The following is an 18395-nucleotide window of genomic DNA, read 5'->3' on the forward strand; positions in this document are numbered from 1 at the left end:
CGTCAGACTAGAACCAATGATGCGAAAAAAAAAAAATTTAACCAATCGACGCTCACCCCCACCCCTCCTAAAAAACAACCCTGACGCCCGACCGCCAGTTTGGTGTGTACAGGGCTTTAAGTTCTTATCCTGTGTTCTTGATTCTACCTTATAAATTTCATAGCTTAAATATGAAGCTGCTTTTGTAGAAGAGCATGAGAATGAAAATAACATCTGGAGAGAGAATGACAGTAAGTATTTGGAACTGTATTGCTAGTGAGCCTTCAACCAGCTTTAGTTTAGGCTACAGATAGATATGGGGGGCAAAACCTGATAACAAGTGCACTGATTGGAGAAGCTTGTTTCATTAGATAAATGTTTAATGTAAGCATTTTTTGTATCACGTCTTATTAATTAACTATTAGACTTTTCTAAAAAAAGAAACCGACCAAAAAATCTGCATTATAAATGGGCCATCGGCTGCCCTGATTTCTGATATCGATCGACCTTTTACAGTGGGGAAAATAAGTATTTGAACACCCTGCTATTTTGCAAGTTCTCCCACTTAGAAATCATGGAGGGGTCTGAAATTGTCATCGTAGGTGCATGTCCACTGTGAGAGACATAAAAAAAAATCCAGAAATCACAATATATGATTTTTAAACTATTTATTTGTATGATACAGCTGCAAATAAGTATTTGAACACCTGTCTATCAGCTAGAATTTTGATTCTCAAAGACCTGTTAGTCTGCCTTTAAAATGTCCACCTACACTACATTTATTATCCTAAATTAGATGCACCTGTTTGAGGTCGTTAGCTGCATAAAGACACCTGTCCACCCCATACAATCAGTACGGGGAAATTGCCAAGCAGCTTGGTGAAAAAAGGTCCACTGTTGGAGCAATCATTAGAAAATGGAAGAAGCTAAACATGACTGTCAATCTCCCTCGGACTGGGGCTCCATGCAAGATCTCACCTCGTGGGGTCTCAATGATCCTAAGAAAGGTGAGAAATCAGTCCAGAACTACACAGGAGGAGCTGGTCAATGACCTGAAAAGAGCTGGGACCACCGTTTCCAAGGTTACTGTTGGTAATACACTAAGACGTCATGGTTTGAAATCATGCATGGCACGGAAGGTTCCCCTGCTTAAACCAGCACATGTCCAGGCACGTCTTAAGTTTGCCAATGACCATTTGGATGATCCAGAGGAGTCATGGGAGAAAGTCATGTGGTCAGATGAGACCAAAATAGAACTTTTGGGTCATAATTCCACTAAACGTGTTTGGAGGAAGAAGAATGATGAGTACCATCCCAAGAACACCATCCCTACTGTGAAGCATGGGGGTGGTAGCATCATGCTTTGGGGGTGTTTTTCTGCACATGGGACAGGGCGACAGCACTGTATTAAGGAGAGGATGACCGGGGCCATGTATTGCGAGATTTTGGGGAACAACCTCCTTCCCTCAGTAAGAGCATTGAAGATGGGTCGAGGCTGGGTCTTCCGAAGCACACAGCCAGGATAACCAAGGAGTGGCTCTGTAAGAAGCATATCAAGGTTCTTGCGTGGCCTAGCCAGTCTCCAGACCTAAACCCAATAGAGAATATTTGGAGGGGGCTCAAACTCCATGTTTCTCAGCGACAAGCCAGAAACCTGACTGATCTAGAGAAGATCTGTGTGGAGGAGTGGGCCAAAATCCCTCCTGCAGTGTGTGCAAACCTGGTGAAAAACTACAGGAAACATTCGACCTCTGTAATTGCAAACAAAGGCTCCTGTACCAAATATTAACATTGACTTTCTCAGGTGTTCAAATACTTATTTGCAGCTGTATCATACAAATAAAAAGTAAAAAAATAATACATTGTGATTTCTGGATTTTTATTTTTTTCGATTATGTCTCTCACAGTGGACATGCACCTACGAAGACAATTTCAGACCCCTCCATGATTTCTAAGTGGGAGAACTTGCAAAATAGCAGGGTGTTCAAATACTTATTTTCCTCACTGTATGTCAACAGCATATAATGTCAACATATACACGACTGCATTGTTTTGTCTGTATTACACTGCTTTATCCACTACAGATTGTTTGCACTTATTACTTATGTTATCATTGCACTACTGTATATTCCACCAAAATGTATTCTGTATATACTGTATTATACAAACATTCATATATGAACACATGTACCACTGAAATGGTAGCTCAGTGGTTATGTTGGACTTCTGCTCAGAAGGCTGAGAGTTCAAATGCCAGCACCACCAAGCCACTGCTGGGCCCTTGAGCAAGACTCTTAAACCTCAACTGCTCAGTTATAAATGAGTATAAATGAAATACTTGTAAGTCGCTTTGGATAAGGGTGTCTGCCAAATGCCATAAAATTATGTATATATCATGTAATTGAGCATGCTATCTACTTGACATGTCTGATCTACTGCACAATCTTGCAGTTATATTCTAGATTACTATATACTATATCTTATCACATACTGCACCTTCTGTACTTTAATCACTCATACGCCTGTTCATATGGACCCATACACTCATTTAACATATTGCTATTTAATAAAAACAGGCCTCTTATGCACTTCTGGATAGATGCAACTGCATTTCATTGGCTCTGTACATGTACCTTACACAATGACAATAAAGTAGAATCTAATCTAATCTAATTAATTTGAGGAATGTAACATATTCACCAAAAGGTGAGGGTGAGGGAAAACAAATATCCAAACACATTTACTGTGCATACTTCCGCTTAAAATGTATACACAATGCATAATGTCGTTTGACTTTGTCCAAATTAACTGAACTATAAAGGCATGAACAAAAGTTACACATCCAAAAGATATGTGGATATTAAATTGTTCCTAAAATTACAAGTCTTCTAGTATGTGATAAGGTGGCAAGTGACCTTTGAAATGCTTTATCTACTTCTCCCCCAGTCTAAACGTACGTCATTGGCAAACATGAGAACCAGTGATTTACCTGGAGCTGGGCAGTCTTGATGCCAAAGCACTCCATCGTCAATATATCTCAAAGGCTTTCCAAAATATGCATCCGTTACATCTATAGAACAGCTTTTCTAGGTACAGTCTAATAACATTGTAATTCTGTAGGCATTACAGCCACAATATATCTCAATTAAGTTATGTTTCTGGTGCCAGATTAGTGAATTCACTTTAATGGTTATCAACTACAATACTGGCAAAGAGGGACTCTGAGTCAGTAGGTGTGGTGGAAAATATCGATGTAAACTGCGTTTGGATTTCATACCAGTGGATGAAATAGGAATACATTATAGCTGAGCAGGGTTCAGAGACACTGAGTTCAATACATAATGACATTTGTGCACTTGGCGATGAGAATACTCACACCAGCCACGCCCACACCGTGGAGGCAATACAAGAATAAAGAGAAAACATTCTTGATAGATTCTTTTTGCATAAATATTTGTATAAAAAAACAGCAAAAATTCTGACTAATAAAGCCTAAATGTGAACTTTCCAGAGAGGTGGAAGGCAGCTTACAGTCGCAGGCTGTCGGGGTCGGGTTTGGCTCTAGGCGCGGTCTGCTCTTTCACCCGGCAACTCAGAAGAAAGCCTGACATTGTTGGGGACTGATGACGATCATCTTGACCTACACTGCATCTCTAAATAGATGCACCAAAGACTTATTTGGAAGCTTGACCCAAACTGCAGTCTATACATTAAATCCTGGCGCCGGTTCTGAATGGTCTTCGGTGCCGGATTTCGGGTTTTGAATTCGGCAAACACTACCTTCCAGAAGAGACCGGTGCTGTTTCCGAGCTGCTTGCTTGGAGAAAATCTTACCTGGAGCACTGCAGTCGGCGCAGCACGCATTCCCCGGTGTTTTTAGTAACTCCCGAAGTAAGCGTCTGTTCTCGTTTTCCTCTGAATCCATGCTGAACATCTGTCTCGGTTCGTTCGGACTAAGCAGCGAGCTTTTCCGTCGGGATTCGGCTCTGTGATGTCACGCGCGACGGTCTCGCTCGATATATAGCGCGTCAGGCAAGAAGTCCCGATTGATGGCACATTTTCAGATGGCGGTGTCGGTACTATTTGGGCCGTGAAATTAACGGCAAAAGAGGACACCAAAACGTTTGCGGTGCTGACAGGAGCTGTCGTGCGGAATGAATTCGGCTTGGGCTCTGCTGAGTTTCTCTCGTGTTTCCCACTCTTCGCTGAGAGAGACCTCAAGCGGTCGTGCTCGGACAGCATGCCTTCAGTCATTTTAAATGGCCTAAGATTGAGGAAGGTAAAGCATAAACTACTAATACTACTTTAAAGACATATATCAGGCGATATCAGTCGAGTGGCACGCTCTTCCCATTTCTCAGGCATATTCAAGAGTAATATATTTATGCATTTCATGGAGCTGCCACTTATGACACCCTATTGTAGGATGCTTACAGTATGCACGTTATGGCCATATTTCTGCACGCCCATCATGTTTACTGATCATTTACTGTTTACCATCAACACCCATTGCAAACCGGTGCATTAAAGCAAGCATATCGCTATGCGGTCCAGAAACACAAGAGTACTGATTATGCCAAAGAGCTGCGTGACCCTGAACGTGGCAGTAAAATAGGATACCACCTTTGCCACAAGGCCTTTGTAAAATATCTTCATGTGCCATTACTGTGAAATCGAAAGCGTCTGAGAGCGTTAGCAGCACAACTAAAAAGCGGTAGACCACACTAACTCAGAGCACGGCCACAGAGTGCCTAAGATGACCTGTTCTGTGTTGGATCACTCACTATACTGCTCCAAACTGCTTCTGGTTGCGTGTCTGAAACTTCATGAAATGGGTTTTCATACCTAAGCAGCAGCTCTCAATATCATTGTCCATAGTTTTGAAATGGGGTATCCAACATACTTATAGATGCAATTGTCTTGGGTCCACTTATTTTTGGCCAGTAAGTGTACCTACAGGTTTGAAAAAACGGTGCGATATTTTAAATATTTAGTACTTCATTAACATAGCAACTAAAAACTTATTTACATCTACATATAAAAAGTTCATTTTATAGTGCAGCCTGTTGGTTTCTGTTTCGAGCATCGGTGAGCTGCTGTTAACAATTACTCGAAAAGTTATTTTTTGTTATTTACAATAAGTCACGTGGGGACTGAACATTTAATCAATACACACTGGAATTTTAATCAATACAGACATGTAATTTAATCAGCTTCCAGTAACCTTAAAACTACTTAAAAAAGAAAAGAGAAATAACTTGTATGCTGGCACTAGCTGCATACGGCAAGTAAGAACGCAACATTTTCCATATGCACAACACACAGTGAATAAAGGGTAAAATTGATTAACAAATTCACTCAACTGAACACAATGTAATGGCAGGAAATTTGCATACAGGCCAATTTCTGAAGCAAAAAAAAAAAAATATCTGGATTACTTTATTACTCAGATCACATTTTGTAGATTCGGCCCATTCAGACTGAAGTGTCTTAATTGTTGCTGTAAACAAACTAAGGTAAGACACTAAACTACAAGCTTTCACAGATCTTGGGGAGAAGTTTTCTATCTTGAAGAATTAGAGCTCGAGCGTGAGCGATGGCGTCTGCGACCTGGAGATCTTGAGCGAGACCGTCTTCTAACAGGGGAGCGGCGACGTGGTGACCGAGACCTAGATTTAATACAAATGTTTTAGAAAAAGTATGCAATACTATACATTATATAATATTGATATAGCACATGGCAGCTTGGAGATATAGATATAATATCTCCAATATATATATATATATATACAGTGAGGAAAATAAGTATTTGAACACCCTGCTATTTTGCAAGTTCTCCCACTTAGAAATCATGGAGGGGTCTGAAATTGTCATCGTAGGTGCATGTCCACTGTGAGAGACATAATCTAAAAAAAAAAAAATCCAGAAATCACAATATATGATTTTAAAACTATTTATTTGTATGATACAGCTGCTAATAAGTATTTGAACACCTGTCTATCAGCTAGAATTCTGACCCTCAAAGACCTGTTAGTCTGCCTTTAAAATGTCCACCTCCACTACATTTATTATCCTAAATTAGATGCTCCTGTTTGAGGTCGTTAGCTGCATAAAGACACCTGTCCACCCCATACAATCAGAAAGAATCCAACCACTAACATGGCCAAGACCAAAGAGCTGTCCAAAGACGCTAGAGACAAAATTGTACACCTCCACAAGGCTGGAAAGGGCTACGGGGAAATTGCCAAGCAGCTTGGTGAAAAAAGGTCCACTGTTGGAGCAATCATTAGAAAATGGAAGAAGCTAAACATGACTGTCAATCTCCCTCAGACTGGGGCTCCATGCAAGATCTCACCTCGTGGGGGTCTCAATGATCTTAAGGAAGGTAAGAAATCAGCCCAGAACTACACAGGAGGAGCTGGTCAATGACCTGAAAAGAGCTGGGACCACCGTTTCCAAGGTTACTGTTGGTAATACACTAAGACGTCATGGTTTGAAATCATGCATGGCACGGAAGGTTCCCCTGCTTAAACCAGCACATGTCCAGGCACGTCTTAAGTTTGCCAATGACCATTTGGATGATCCAGAGGAGTCATGGGAGAAAGTCATGTGGTCAGATGAGACCAAAATAGAACTTTTGGGTCATAATTCCACTAAACGTGTTTGGAGGAAGAAGAATGATTAGTACCATCCCAAGAACACCATCCCTACTGTGAAGCATAGGGGTGGTAGCATAATGCTTTGGGGGTGTTTTTCTGCACATGGGACAGGGCGACTGCACTGTATTAAGGAGAGGATGACCGGGGCCATGTATTGCAAGATTTTGGGGAACAACCTCCTTCCCTGAGTTAGAGCATTGAAGATGGGTCGAGGCTGGGTCTTCCAACATGACAATTACCTGAAGCACACAGCCAGGATAACCAAGGAGTGGCTCTGTAAGAAGCATATCAAGGTTCTGGCGTGGCCTAGCCAGTCTCCAGACCTAAACCCAATAGAGAATCTTTGGAGGGAGCTCAAACTCCGTGTTTCTCAGCGACAGGCCAGAAACCTGACTGATCTAGAGAAGATCTGTGTGGAGGAGTGGGCCAAAATCCCTCCTGCAGTGTGTGCAAACCTGGTGAAAAACTACAGGAAACGTTTGACCTCTGTAATTGCAAACAAAGGCTACTGTACCAAATATTAACATTGACTTTCTCAGGTGTTCAAATACTTATTTGCAGCTGTATCATACAAATAAATAGTTAAAAAATCATACATTGTGATTTCTGGATTTTTTTTTTTTGATTATGTCTCTCACAGTGGACATGCACCTACGATGACAATTTCAGACCCCTCCATGATTTCTAAGTGGGAGAACTTGCAAAATAGCAGGGTGTTCAAATACTTATTTTCCCCACTGTATATATATATATATATATATATATATATATATATATAAAAAACACTAATCTATAATAAATATCAAACGTGGATGTTAATAAATGCTGACCTTCTTCTCATACGAGGTGGAGTACGGCGCCACATGGGAGGAGGAGGAGGCATCCTACGTGGAGGAGACAGCCTGCGAGGGGCAGGTCGCATCCTCTGTGCCAGGACAGCTGTCGCTGTGATTTCTTGACCATCTATTTGACCTAAAAAAAATTTAATAAAAGAGAAGAATGTTTTCAGTTTAATAAATACTCTATTGTAGCAAAACTTTGTCCCACTTTGGTCACTAAAAGACCACAACTACACGTAAGCATGGATTCTACAAAATGGCATTCTGGAGTAGTGGGACCCTGGGTGAAATCTTTATTTTCCAGCTATGCCTTTTAGTCATGCACTAATTTAGACTGCTGGAGTAATAATAAAGTCATGATATAAATCCATTAAACCACTCTATAATAAAAGAATACTGAATAATCTGGTATCTGTCGAGAAGAATATTTACCGTATTTTTCGGACTATAAGCCGCTACTTTTTTCCAAACTTTGAACCCCGCGGCTTAAACAACGAAGCGGCTAATTAATGGGTTTTTTCAGGTTTCACATACTTTAAGCCAAAAAAACTGAGCGACATAACATTAGACCAATGAAATTGCCGAACGGGTTTAAGGTGAACCAATGAAATTCTTTATATCAAATTAAGCATGCCCCCTCTGAATCATTCCGAGTAAGGTAGCCATTTTGTCATCTACACATTTATCATGGGAAAGACACGGAGAAATGCACATGATGCAGCTTTCAAGTTGATGGCGATCAATCTGGCTGTTGAAAAAGGAAATAGAGCTGCTGCACGGGAGCTTGGACTTAATGAGTCGATGATAAGATGTTGGAAACAGCAGCATGAGGAACTAAATCAGTGCAAAAAGACAATAAAAGCTCTCAGAGAGAAGAAAAGCAAATGGCCCGAACTAGAAAATGAGCTTGAAGACTGGGTCAACGCACAGAGAGCAGACGGCCGAGGTGTTTCAACTGCGCAGATCCGACTAAAAGCGAAAACTATCGCCACCGCAATGAAGCTTGAGGATTTTAGAGGTGGAGCATCGTGGTGTTTTAGATTTATGAGACGTAAAGACCTGTCCATAAGGTCACGGACGACTCTGTGTCAGCAGCTTCCTCCTGACTACAAGGAAAAAGTTTCAAACTTCCGCAAATTCACTCAAGCAAAGATAGCGGAGCATTCCATCGGCCCGCACGACATAATTAATATGAATGAGGTTCCGCTAAAATTTTATCTGCCGCTTACTCGGACTGTGAACAGAAAAGGACAATCATCGCGCTAAAAACAACTGGCCACGAAAAAACGCACTTTACCTCCGTACTGAGCTGTACGGCGTTGGGAGAAAAACTTTCTCCGATGGTCATCTTTAAACATTACGATGCCAAAAGAAAAACTCCTGAGAGAAATTGTTGTCAAAGTAAACAAGAAAGGATGGATAACAGAAAGCCTAATGAATGAATGGCTGAGGCAGTGTTACGGCAAGCGACCGGGAGGATTTTTTCACACGAACAAGGCATTGCTCATTATGGACAGCATGGGGCTCACATAACAGATTCTGTGAAAAAAGCCATCAAGAGGACAAACTCAATTCCAGCTGTGATTCCTGGTGGCATAAAGTATTTGCAGCCACTCGACATCAGTGTAAATCGTGCATTTAAGGTGGCGCTCCGTGTTCAGTGGGAGGCTTGGATGACATAGGGGGGGGGGGGGGGGGATCCTTCACTAAAACGGGCCGAATGCGAAGAGCAACTTATGGTCAAGTCTGCCAGTGGATCCTGACAGCGTGGAGCACCGTCAAAAAATCCACTATAATCAACGGGTTTCGGAAGGCTGGAGTACTGGGTGTTGAAGAGGGCAGCACGAGCTCAGCGGGGAATTTGCCTTCAGATGAAAATGACGAGAGCGACAATGAAAATGATTCTGAGAGAACATTGGATGAAGCAATTCTGAGGCTGTTCAACCGAAGGAGATGACTTCAGTGGTTTCAGTTCGCAGGAGGAGGACCAATGGCTTGGTACTGGTAGGCTCCTGTTTTGTTACAAGCCGTGTTACAGGCACGGTCTTTCGTTAAAGCCTGTGTTAAGTTGATTTGTTTCAGTGTATGTTAAAAATAAATATTTTTTAAAAAATTCAGGAAATTACAGTAGTTAATAAGCCAAATATGACACTGATGCCATAACCACACATTTCTGGAAACCTGCATGAATTATTCAGATATTAAGTTGCATTATATGGAGCTTTCTCATGTGAGTTACATTCTATAGCTGCAGTTAATCTTAGCTTAATATCCTAAAAACTTACACCAAAAGGAAAAAAAAAAAAAACCTTCCTTTCTAATACGTTCGGCTACTTAATACTCCTAATACTACTACTTTCAGCTTTAAAAGAAAATGCACGCTGTGTGTAATTTTCCATTTAAATGGTAATTTTTAAACCCAATGTAATGTATTGTTTTTTAATGTAATAACTGGTATGCTTGTAGCCCATTAAAAAAAAAGCCTAAAAAGGATCACGTTCTGGGGGTATATTCTATGCACACATACTTCAAAACATTGATAGCTGTGACATTTGTGATACTCCCCTGCTCAGTATACCCCTATAAACAATATGAAATATTGGATATATTAATATTCAATATTGCAATAGTAAACTAGTAAATAATTCTCCCAGAAAACAAAAAATAAAGAAGAAATAAACCTCCATCCATGTGTTTCAGGGCCTTCTGGGCATCCTCTGAAGTTTCATACTCGACATACGCATAGCCTCTGGACAAGTTGGGATGACATCGGTCTGTTGGCATGTCAATCATTTTGATCTTCCCATATGTAGAGAAGATCTCCTGAATGTGATCCTAAGAACACAAGAATTTACATGCTTGCAGATTTTTGTTTTAAAATGTTATATGCAGTTCAACTATATGTCTGGTAAATTTGCCTTACCTTGGTCACATTCCTAGTCAGTCTTCCAACATGAAGCTTGGTGGGCTTAGGGCTAGGGCTTCTCCTTTTCCTTTCTTTTTCATCAACTCTCTTCTGAGACTTAGACCTTGAATGGAAAAATTAGATTAGCAAACATTTAAATTTTTTTTGTTTTACAAAAAACTAAAGAGAAGCCAAAACAAAGCCACCATGGCAAACCGTGGAAAAAAAACGATTTTTTTTTTTTTTAATCGTTAGCTGGGTTGAATCACACTTTGCTGCAAAAATACATGAATAAATAAAACGGGTGCAAAAATGCACTAGAACATTGGCTTATCATGTACAAGAACCTTGTTCACAAGTAGACATGTATTTATAAAATATAAACTCAGGTCATTTGGTAAAACATGATCAATACAAATCTTTTCTGTTGACTGACTACCCAATTTTCTTTTTGTATTGTATCAAAAACTACATTTCTATATGCAATAAGAACACCTTCCATTTAAGCATGCAGGTGTTTTTTTACATCTTTAACGCAGTCAAAAGTAAGATCAAGAGTACAGCAATAAGATATTATACAAAAGCAATTATAAATTGCACATTATTAATATAATAAAATAAATGAATATTAAACATTATTGGAACTAATCCATCGCTACTCAAAGCATATCACAGGTATAAAAAGTAGTTATTTTCTTGAATCAATAACAGCAACAACATTAATAATAATAATAAAAAACAACAATAATTGTTATTTTTATTATTATAATAACGAAGACATGTCAAAAGAAAAAATTGAACAGCTTACTTTGAACGAGACCGCCTCCGATTGTCGTGACGACGTCGGCTCGGGCTAGGAGATGCTGAGGAGCCAGAGGAGCTGGAGGACCGTGATGAGCTTGAAGAGCCAGAGCGACTAGTGCCTGATGAGGAGCTGGAGCCACTGGAGGAACCTGAACTGGAACCAGAACTGCTGCTGGAGCTGGAACTGGACCTGGACCTAAATTGAGAACAAATAATTAAATGTGGAAAAAAGAAAGACTTTACTCATAGCAGAGGTAAATTCCCCTATTAAGTATTAAATAAAAAGCAAAAAATAAATAAATAAAAACCCATACATACATACATACATATATATATATATATATATATATATAAAGGAAGGAGTGATTATCAGACACAGACTGCAAATATCTGACCTGCTGCTGCTGCTCCCAGTGGAATTACTGCGTCGCTTGCGGTTTTTGTCTCGGCCTCTCTCCTTCTCAGCACCTTCCTTTACCACAGCTTTATCTTTGCCCCGTTCTCTAGTTTTATCTTCTGACCGCTCCCTGCGTTTTGTAGGTGATGGAGCCCTGTGGGAAAATTTTTTTTAAACATAGAAAAAAAATTTAAAACTGATGTTTTATAATATTTGTGTAATAATATATATATATATATATATATATATATATATATATATATATATATATATATATATATATATATATATATATATAAAAATAAAAAAAGCACTTCAGATCTGAGTTCCCAAAGCAGCGAGTTGCAAACTAGGACCAGGCTGTGGAAGAATAACTAATGGGTTACAAGACAGGGTTTCTGCAGGTTTCACCAAGACAAATGTAAAACTTTAAGACCTTTTAAAGACCATTAAGAATGAAATTTAGGATCTATATCACGACATCAAACACACAAAAATGTTGTAAGCAACTGGCCTTAACCAGGTCCATACAATAACAGAAAGCTGCTGCGCTTTTGCATGTTGGTGTCATTTGTAGTTGCAGCAGAAATAAAGTAAAGTAAATTTGGACTAGTGAAAGAAAGAACTACAGCACCATAGAAACTAACAAAAAACAAAACATTCTAAAGGGTTGCAGGAGCATTTTAATAAGCATTAGAGGTTGCGCTACATGAATATGATACTTGGGTACATGGTACTATGGGCCTAACATTTTTATTTTTTAATTTTAGACTTTTTAAGACCCTGTGGAAACCCTGCAAGAACATTATGGGGAAAGAGATTTGTGTGTACACACATCTATCTATCTATCTATCTATCTATCTATCTATCTATCTATCTATCTATCTATCTTATACCGCAGGCGCTCTCTCTCACACACAAACACACTTTTTATTAGGTCTGCTTTTATAGATTATTCCATCGATTAATCGGATAAGAAATACTTTTTCTTTACTAAAGAGCAATAATAAATAAGAGAAATTTGTTTCTCTTTTTCAAAAAAATTTACATTTTTAAAAGTCCCTCTGAAATGGGCACATAGAGTATGTTATGGGAAACCATTAATTTAATGAAACTCAATTACTCTCCCTCATGTATTTATTTATTAAATCTAGCACAGTATAGTGATGTGGTTTTCTTGTCTCTGGAAAAGTTGCTTGAACATTTCCATGAAATAAATCTATGTATTTATCACCATCTTTAAAAATGTGCTCCACTCCCTACTCTACGCAGCCACTGCAGGGACTTTTTTAATGCATTGTATATAAATAAAAATATAAAATTCTATTTCAAATTAATTTAAAAACGGTAACAGCACTGTACAGTGTTTTCTTCATGTATTAGTTTGAAATAATCCCAAACTTTGGAAAACTTTTGTCGTGTTCTTTGGCCACTGTTTGCTTCCCGTTCCTCCCTTTTTTCATTCTGCACTGTCTTCTGTGTTACCTTAATTTGCTTCGATGAGTTTTTGTAATCGAATTACTTGAGGAATCGTTGCAGCCCTAATATTTATTTATTTATAATATATATTTTCAAACGGTTTCAAACGTTTTGGCCTATAAATCTGATAAAGGCTGGTCATATCCTAAAACATATCATTAATTAACTTCAGTGCAGACCAATTCTCATTACCATATAGTGCCAACTTTCTATTCTGCTTTCTGCTAAATGCATTTTCTGATTTAAACAAGATGATTTGCATCGCTAAACCCAAGAAATGTTCTCCATGTTCGTGTTATTCAGCTTTAGCGGTAGGTCAGTTAGCCAGCTGGTGTCTCCAGCCATGCTCAACTAATCCTGTCTCGCTTCTCAAAAAGCTTAAGAAGCAGTTCGTTCAACCATCAAACAAAAGTTAGCTAGATTATTATTTATAACGATGATTAGATTCGGTCTAGACCAGGCATCTAAGGCCAACGTCTCTAACTACGCTGTTGTTATTAAACAAATAAAACATATGCTAGTCAATTCTTGCTAACGGCGCTGCACGGAAGACTGCTTTTCATTCATTCACGACGGAAATTAACAAAGCAATCTACGCTTTACTAACCCGAATTTCAATATTATAACACTTTCACGTACACATTGTTTATCCAGAATAACATTTAGACAGAATAACAAGTCATTAGTTCCAGTTTTTCGGACCATTAACTAACTTGGCTATACGGCGAGGTAGTCAGCTAGCTAGCGAGCTAAATTATACAAAACGGAAAAACAATGGCATCATATCGCCTAGCTCACTTCTGTTTATAGGGTGTTACAAACATGCAATAAATGTGTAATTTAATTTATTATAAAGCAATTACATAGTTCAATATTTAAAAACAGAATCTGTAACTTACATCTTCGACAGGCACAACACGTCCTAGCGCGAAACCCAGTGTCGCCTTATGTTGGCGTAACCAATGCGATGACGTCATCTAACATGCGACCTTTTTTTTGATGGACCAATGTTTACGGTTCTCTCGCTGGAGATCTTTATCTGAGCACATGCAATTTCTTTGTTGTTCGATAAAAGCAGAAATGAGATCACAATCTATTTCATGCGCACATAACTATCTGCATCCGAGACATCTATTTAGATGAGCAGGTAAAAGAAGCTAGTACTAACGACCGGGCTCCGGTTTAGCCAACGGACTAGGGGTGTTTTAATGATTGATACATTGGTGTTTATTTTAAATTGTCATTAATCGCTTCGAATATGCTGAGAAAAACACATCCAAGAGCAGACCTTCTAATGTTTTTTTATTTATAGTCGGTTTTTGTGTGTAGAGATGTCTTGATTATAATTGCCCATGTGTATTATGTACTGTTGTGTCTTAGCTGGAACTCTGGAACGGAAGTTTTGTGTACTCTGAAAACACTTTTGGGGCCATGGGTAGGCTGGATGACGCTGCCAAGCGCAAGGTGGTGGAACTGCGTGAAGCGGGCCTGAGCTTCCGCAAGATCAAAGCTGTGCTGGAGCTGGAGAACATCAAAGTATCTGCTCAGGCAATCTACCTCTTCCTGAAGGAGTTTAATGGAAGAGGCAGGCAAAGTGATGTTCCAGTGTTTAGGAATGGTGGACCTATAGTAGCCTCGGGATCAAGGGATATGGGTCTAGGCGAAGTGAGACATGGTGGCTGGAGCGAGCAGCAACTAAGGAATCTGCTCCGTGAGACTGCCCATGTTACTGGAATCTCACCCCCATCAGACTCCTCGGGGCAGAGTGGTGTTCCACCAGATCCCAGAGGACACACCTCTGGGGCAGGCCCAACTAGCCAGGAACCGCAGCAGAGGGAGAGGAAGGACGAGGATGTCAGAATCGTAAGTGTCACTTCACTGGCACAGAATACCCAGCGAGATGCCGTTCAGTCAGTACGTTCAGGAGCTGGCTCAGGAGCAATGGCTGGAACGTTTTCAAGGAGAAGGTGCACCCCCTCGCCAGCAAACCCAGTCCTTGTGGCTCGAAAAAGGCTTCTGGACAAGGCTTTGTTCCACAGGGCAAGGGTATGTAGTCCAGTATGTTTTCCAAATGGGTTTATTGAATAATGATGGAACATAGTCATAAATTATTCTACAATTTCTGTCTACTTTAATAGGATATATGATCATTCATTCAGTTCCACATGGCATCAGCAAAGTACATACAATCATGCAGATACAGGTCAACATAGCTTCAGTAATGTTCACATCATAAATCAGAATGGGAGAAAATGTGACTTCAACTTTGGCCAAGAAATGGTCCTTTGTGTTATAGCCCATCCACTGCAAGGTTCAATGTTTTGTGCATGCTGAGATGCGTTTATGCTCACTAGAATTGCCTTCCTGGCAACTCAAACCAATTTGTTCATATTTTCTCTTTTCAGTAAGGCATTTAATTTACTGCCAGCTAAGAACAGCAATCTGAGTCTATCATGGGCATATAGGCCCAAAACTCGACAGTTGGAGATTAAAATTTAACCACCCAGTTTTTACTATTCTTTATCTGTCCAGTTTTAATAAGTCTGTACTAATGATAACTTCCAGTTCAGATAGAGGTTGGGTTAAAAAGAAGTTAAAAAGAAGAGACATATTTGGCTGTAAAAAATGTTTTTGCTCTGTTACTGGGATTAAATGACAAATCACAGCAGGAGTAGTCGTTGTCTTCTTCTTTCGGCTGCTCCCATTAGGGGTCGCCACAGTGGATCACCTGTCTCCATACCACCCTGTCCTTCACATCTGCCTCTTTCAAACTAACTACCTGCATGTCTTCCCTCACCACATCAGTAAACCTCCTCTTTGGCCTTTCTTTTTTCCTTCTGTCTGGTGGCTCCATCCTCAGCATTCTCCTACCGATATACCCCATGTCCCTCTTCTGCACATGTCCAAACAGTCTCAATTGTGCCTCCCTCACCTTACCTCCAAAACGTCCTACATACCCTCTGCGTATGTAACTTATTTCTTATTCTGTCCATCCACGTCACTCCCACAAAAAATCTTCACACCTTCAGCTCTGCTACCTCCAGCTTCACTTCCTGTCTTTTACTCAATGTCTTTAAACCATACAACATCGCAGGTCTCACCACAGTCCTATAAACATTCCCTTTCACTCTCGCAGATACCCTTCCATCACAAATCACTCCTGCCACTCTTCTACACCCACTCCACCCTGCCTGCACTCTTTTCTTCACTTCTCTAACACACTCTCCATTACTTTGCAATGTTGACCCAGGTATCTGAACTCCACCACCTTCTCCACCTCTTCTTCTCTCTCTTACTCCTACTGACTTTCATTCCCCTTCTCTCCAGCACGTACCTCTACCTCTCCAGGCTTTTCTCAACCTGCTCCCTACTCTCACCACAAATCACAAATTTGAAAACATTAAAAATCATGCAAACATCATAGTCCATGGAGACTCCTGTCTGACTTAATCCATCATCCTGTTCATCACCACTGCAAACAGGAAAAGGCTCAGAGCTGATCCTCATTGCTGTCACACTGTCCTCATTATTTTCCAGCACCACCACACTCCTTCTCCATTTCTCGGGCATCCTCTCACCTTCCAAAATCGTATTAAACAATTTAGTTAAAAACTTCACTGCCATCTCTCCTAAACATCTCCACAGCAGGAGTAGTGTAGTTATAAAATAATGTAACTTTTGACAAACCTAGGAATTTCTTTATAGGTACGGGACAGTGGCCTTCAATCTGCCCAACAGACTGTTTCATTAGTAAGAAAAGATCAGTCATGTTTCCCATGTTCAGATGGAAGGAAGGTCATGTTACCTCAAACAACCTCGTTCAACCCCACATCTACTCGACCTGTGGTGAGTAAACACTTTTTGTATCAACTTATTAGAATTATTTCATATTGGCATGAATGCATTTCAAACTTGTAAAACTAATTTATAATTCCCAGAGAGGACTATACCCAGGGACCAACCTTTTTCGACAAGGATTACAGCAACGGGCAAATATACCCAGTCGCTCAACAGAACAGTCGCCCCGTATTGGCATTCGGATTCCCCTGCCAAGCCAGTCAAGTACTGGGCCACAGAATGTGAGTTCAACCGTAAGGTCCCAGGCTCCGAGCAGTCAGCAGCAGTCTCCCCCAAGCCAGCAGAGCAATGTGGACACTGGGGCAATAAGTGCACTGCAGGAACAGGTCAAGTCTCTGGCTTCTGAAGTGCGCAGTCTTGGTGTGGCTCTCAGGATGATGGTAGAGCAGCAGGGCCGCCTGGAAAGGGAGCAGAGCCAGCAAACACAGGTCCAAAAGCAGATCCTTAGCACCTTGCAGAAAATATCATCTAAACAGGGACCCTGTGCCTTTCAGCACAGTACAACTTCTACAATGCCATCTTGTCCATTGTCCTCAGCCTCCTACAGCCAGGGCACCTTCACCCCCAGCCAAGGCAACAGTTTGTGCAACCAAGTACAGTCCAGATACAACGAAATCGATGGATCCGCTCTTGATAACATTGAGCCATTTTCTCTTGACAGTCTCAGCTCAGCTGCTATAAATGGCTTTCCAACTTCTGACTCTCTTTCATTCAGCCAGACACACTCACCCTCATTTACACAGTCACACACACAAACATTCACACCCGAGATCGTCAGCTACTCACAGCCCCACACAGACAATTATGCAGGGCTGGACAGCAAGTCTGAGGAAATGACCTCACAGAGCACAGAAAGATCATTTCAAGCCTGCAGATCTTCAAGCCAGACTTCTACTGAACCTATTTCTGTGCATGACACCCAGCTGACTATTGTCAAAATTGAAAATGTTTAAAAGACTGCAGAAGTTTACATATACTGCTCGGTTTTTTTATCCTCCTTGCTGAATTTAGACACATTTTACAGTGATTTTTTTTTTTTTTATAATACTGTAGCTTCAGCAATAGTGGACAGTTAGTGAAGCTTTTTAGGTTACGTGTTTTTAATGGACCATACACCAGACAGTACATTCACAAAGACATTTTAATCCCCCAAAATAATTTCATTGTATTTTTAATTTTAATGTGTTTTTACTTTAATGAGCAAATACAAGTTGTTTTATGAAGGAAAATCATTTCTGTTTTCTTGTATACATGTCTATATAGTAAAGCCAAAAACATAAATTTATGGTGAAGTTAAAATAGCTTTTTATTTTACAGATAAACAAAAATATAAGTTCTGGTGCTACATCATAACAGTAAAATGTAAAAAAAATTGTAAAAAAAAAAAATAATAAAAAAAAAAAAAATTCCAATTACAAACACAAGTGTTAACTTTTAACTTTGATAATTTTCACATCTTTTTTACAGAACAATTT

General features: G+C 39.9%; 3 protein-coding genes and 2 long non-coding RNA genes across 6 annotated transcripts in view; 3 read left to right on the plus strand and 2 right to left on the minus strand.

Annotated features, from left to right (window-relative positions):
• LOC310739726 (arf-GAP with dual PH domain-containing protein 1) overlaps nucleotides 1–4141 on the minus strand; it is a 42738-nt gene extending 38597 nt beyond the window's left edge. Inside the window, exon 1 of one of the 2 annotated variants that reach the window (XM_083565936.1) lies at nucleotides 3814–4141. In XM_083565936.1, coding sequence (XP_083422062.1) covers nucleotides 3814–3913 — 100 coding nt within the window. In that variant the 5' untranslated portion in view covers nucleotides 3914–4141. Of the gene's footprint in view, nucleotides 1–3510 lie in introns of both variants that reach the window. The other variant, XM_083565937.1, reaches the window with a different exon arrangement.
• Nucleotides 1–10127, plus strand: part of LOC310739802 — a 351802-nt gene extending 341675 nt beyond the window's left edge. The window contains exon 2 of the long non-coding RNA XR_014537500.1: nucleotides 8001–10127. This is a non-coding gene — a long non-coding RNA (uncharacterized lncRNA). The remainder of the gene's footprint in view (nucleotides 1–8000) is intronic.
• Nucleotides 82–5236, plus strand: LOC310739804. The gene is made up of 2 exons (XR_014537502.1): nucleotides 82–230; nucleotides 3491–5236. It is a non-coding gene; the product is annotated as an uncharacterized lncRNA (long non-coding RNA).
• Nucleotides 5140–14083, minus strand: rnps1 (RNA binding protein S1, serine-rich domain). Its single transcript, XM_083565964.1, has 7 exons — nucleotides 13962–14083; nucleotides 11582–11737; nucleotides 11191–11382; nucleotides 10401–10506; nucleotides 10159–10312; nucleotides 7469–7610; nucleotides 5140–5648 (listed from the first exon to the last, which is right to left on the minus strand). Coding segments are annotated over exons 1-7 (858 nt in total). The 5' UTR covers nucleotides 13964–14083; the 3' UTR covers nucleotides 5140–5542.
• Nucleotides 14069–18149, plus strand: LOC310739692 (uncharacterized protein). The gene is made up of 4 exons (XM_083565867.1): nucleotides 14069–14209; nucleotides 14443–15108; nucleotides 16768–16908; nucleotides 17001–18149. The coding sequence occupies exons 2-4, from the start codon at nucleotides 14494–14496 to the stop codon at nucleotides 17871–17873; spliced, it is 1629 nt and encodes a 542-aa protein (XP_083421993.1). The 5' UTR covers nucleotides 14069–14209; nucleotides 14443–14493; the 3' UTR covers nucleotides 17874–18149.
• Nucleotides 18150–18395: the final 246 nt, after the last annotated feature.

The sequence above is a fragment of the Silurus aristotelis genome, assembly GCF_946808225.1.
Source record: "Silurus aristotelis genome assembly, chromosome: 17".
Classification (NCBI taxonomy): Eukaryota; Metazoa; Chordata; class Actinopteri; order Siluriformes; family Siluridae; genus Silurus; species Silurus aristotelis.

What these genes read in the sequence shown, in the direction of transcription:
- rnps1 (XM_083565964.1), bottom strand. An exon ending in TGACTAGGAATGTGACCAAG is followed by an intron (nt 10,313 to 10,400) that starts GTAAGGCAAATT and finishes TTGTGTTCTTAG; the next exon opens with GATCACATTCAGGAGATCTT. An exon ending in CCTGAAACACATGGATGGAG is followed by an intron (nt 7,611 to 10,158) that starts GTTTATTTCTTC and finishes AATTTTTTTTAG; the next exon opens with GTCAAATAGATGGTCAAGAA.
- LOC310739692 (XM_083565867.1), top strand. Translation starts at nt 14,494, where the DNA reads ATGGGTAGGCTGGATGACGCTGCCAAGCGCAAGGTGGTGGAACTGCGT. An exon ending in CTTTGTTCCACAGGGCAAGG is followed by an intron (nt 15,109 to 16,767) that starts GTATGTAGTCCA and finishes ATTTCTTTATAG; the next exon opens with GTACGGGACAGTGGCCTTCA. An exon ending in CCACATCTACTCGACCTGTG is followed by an intron (nt 16,909 to 17,000) that starts GTGAGTAAACAC and finishes TATAATTCCCAG; the next exon opens with AGAGGACTATACCCAGGGAC.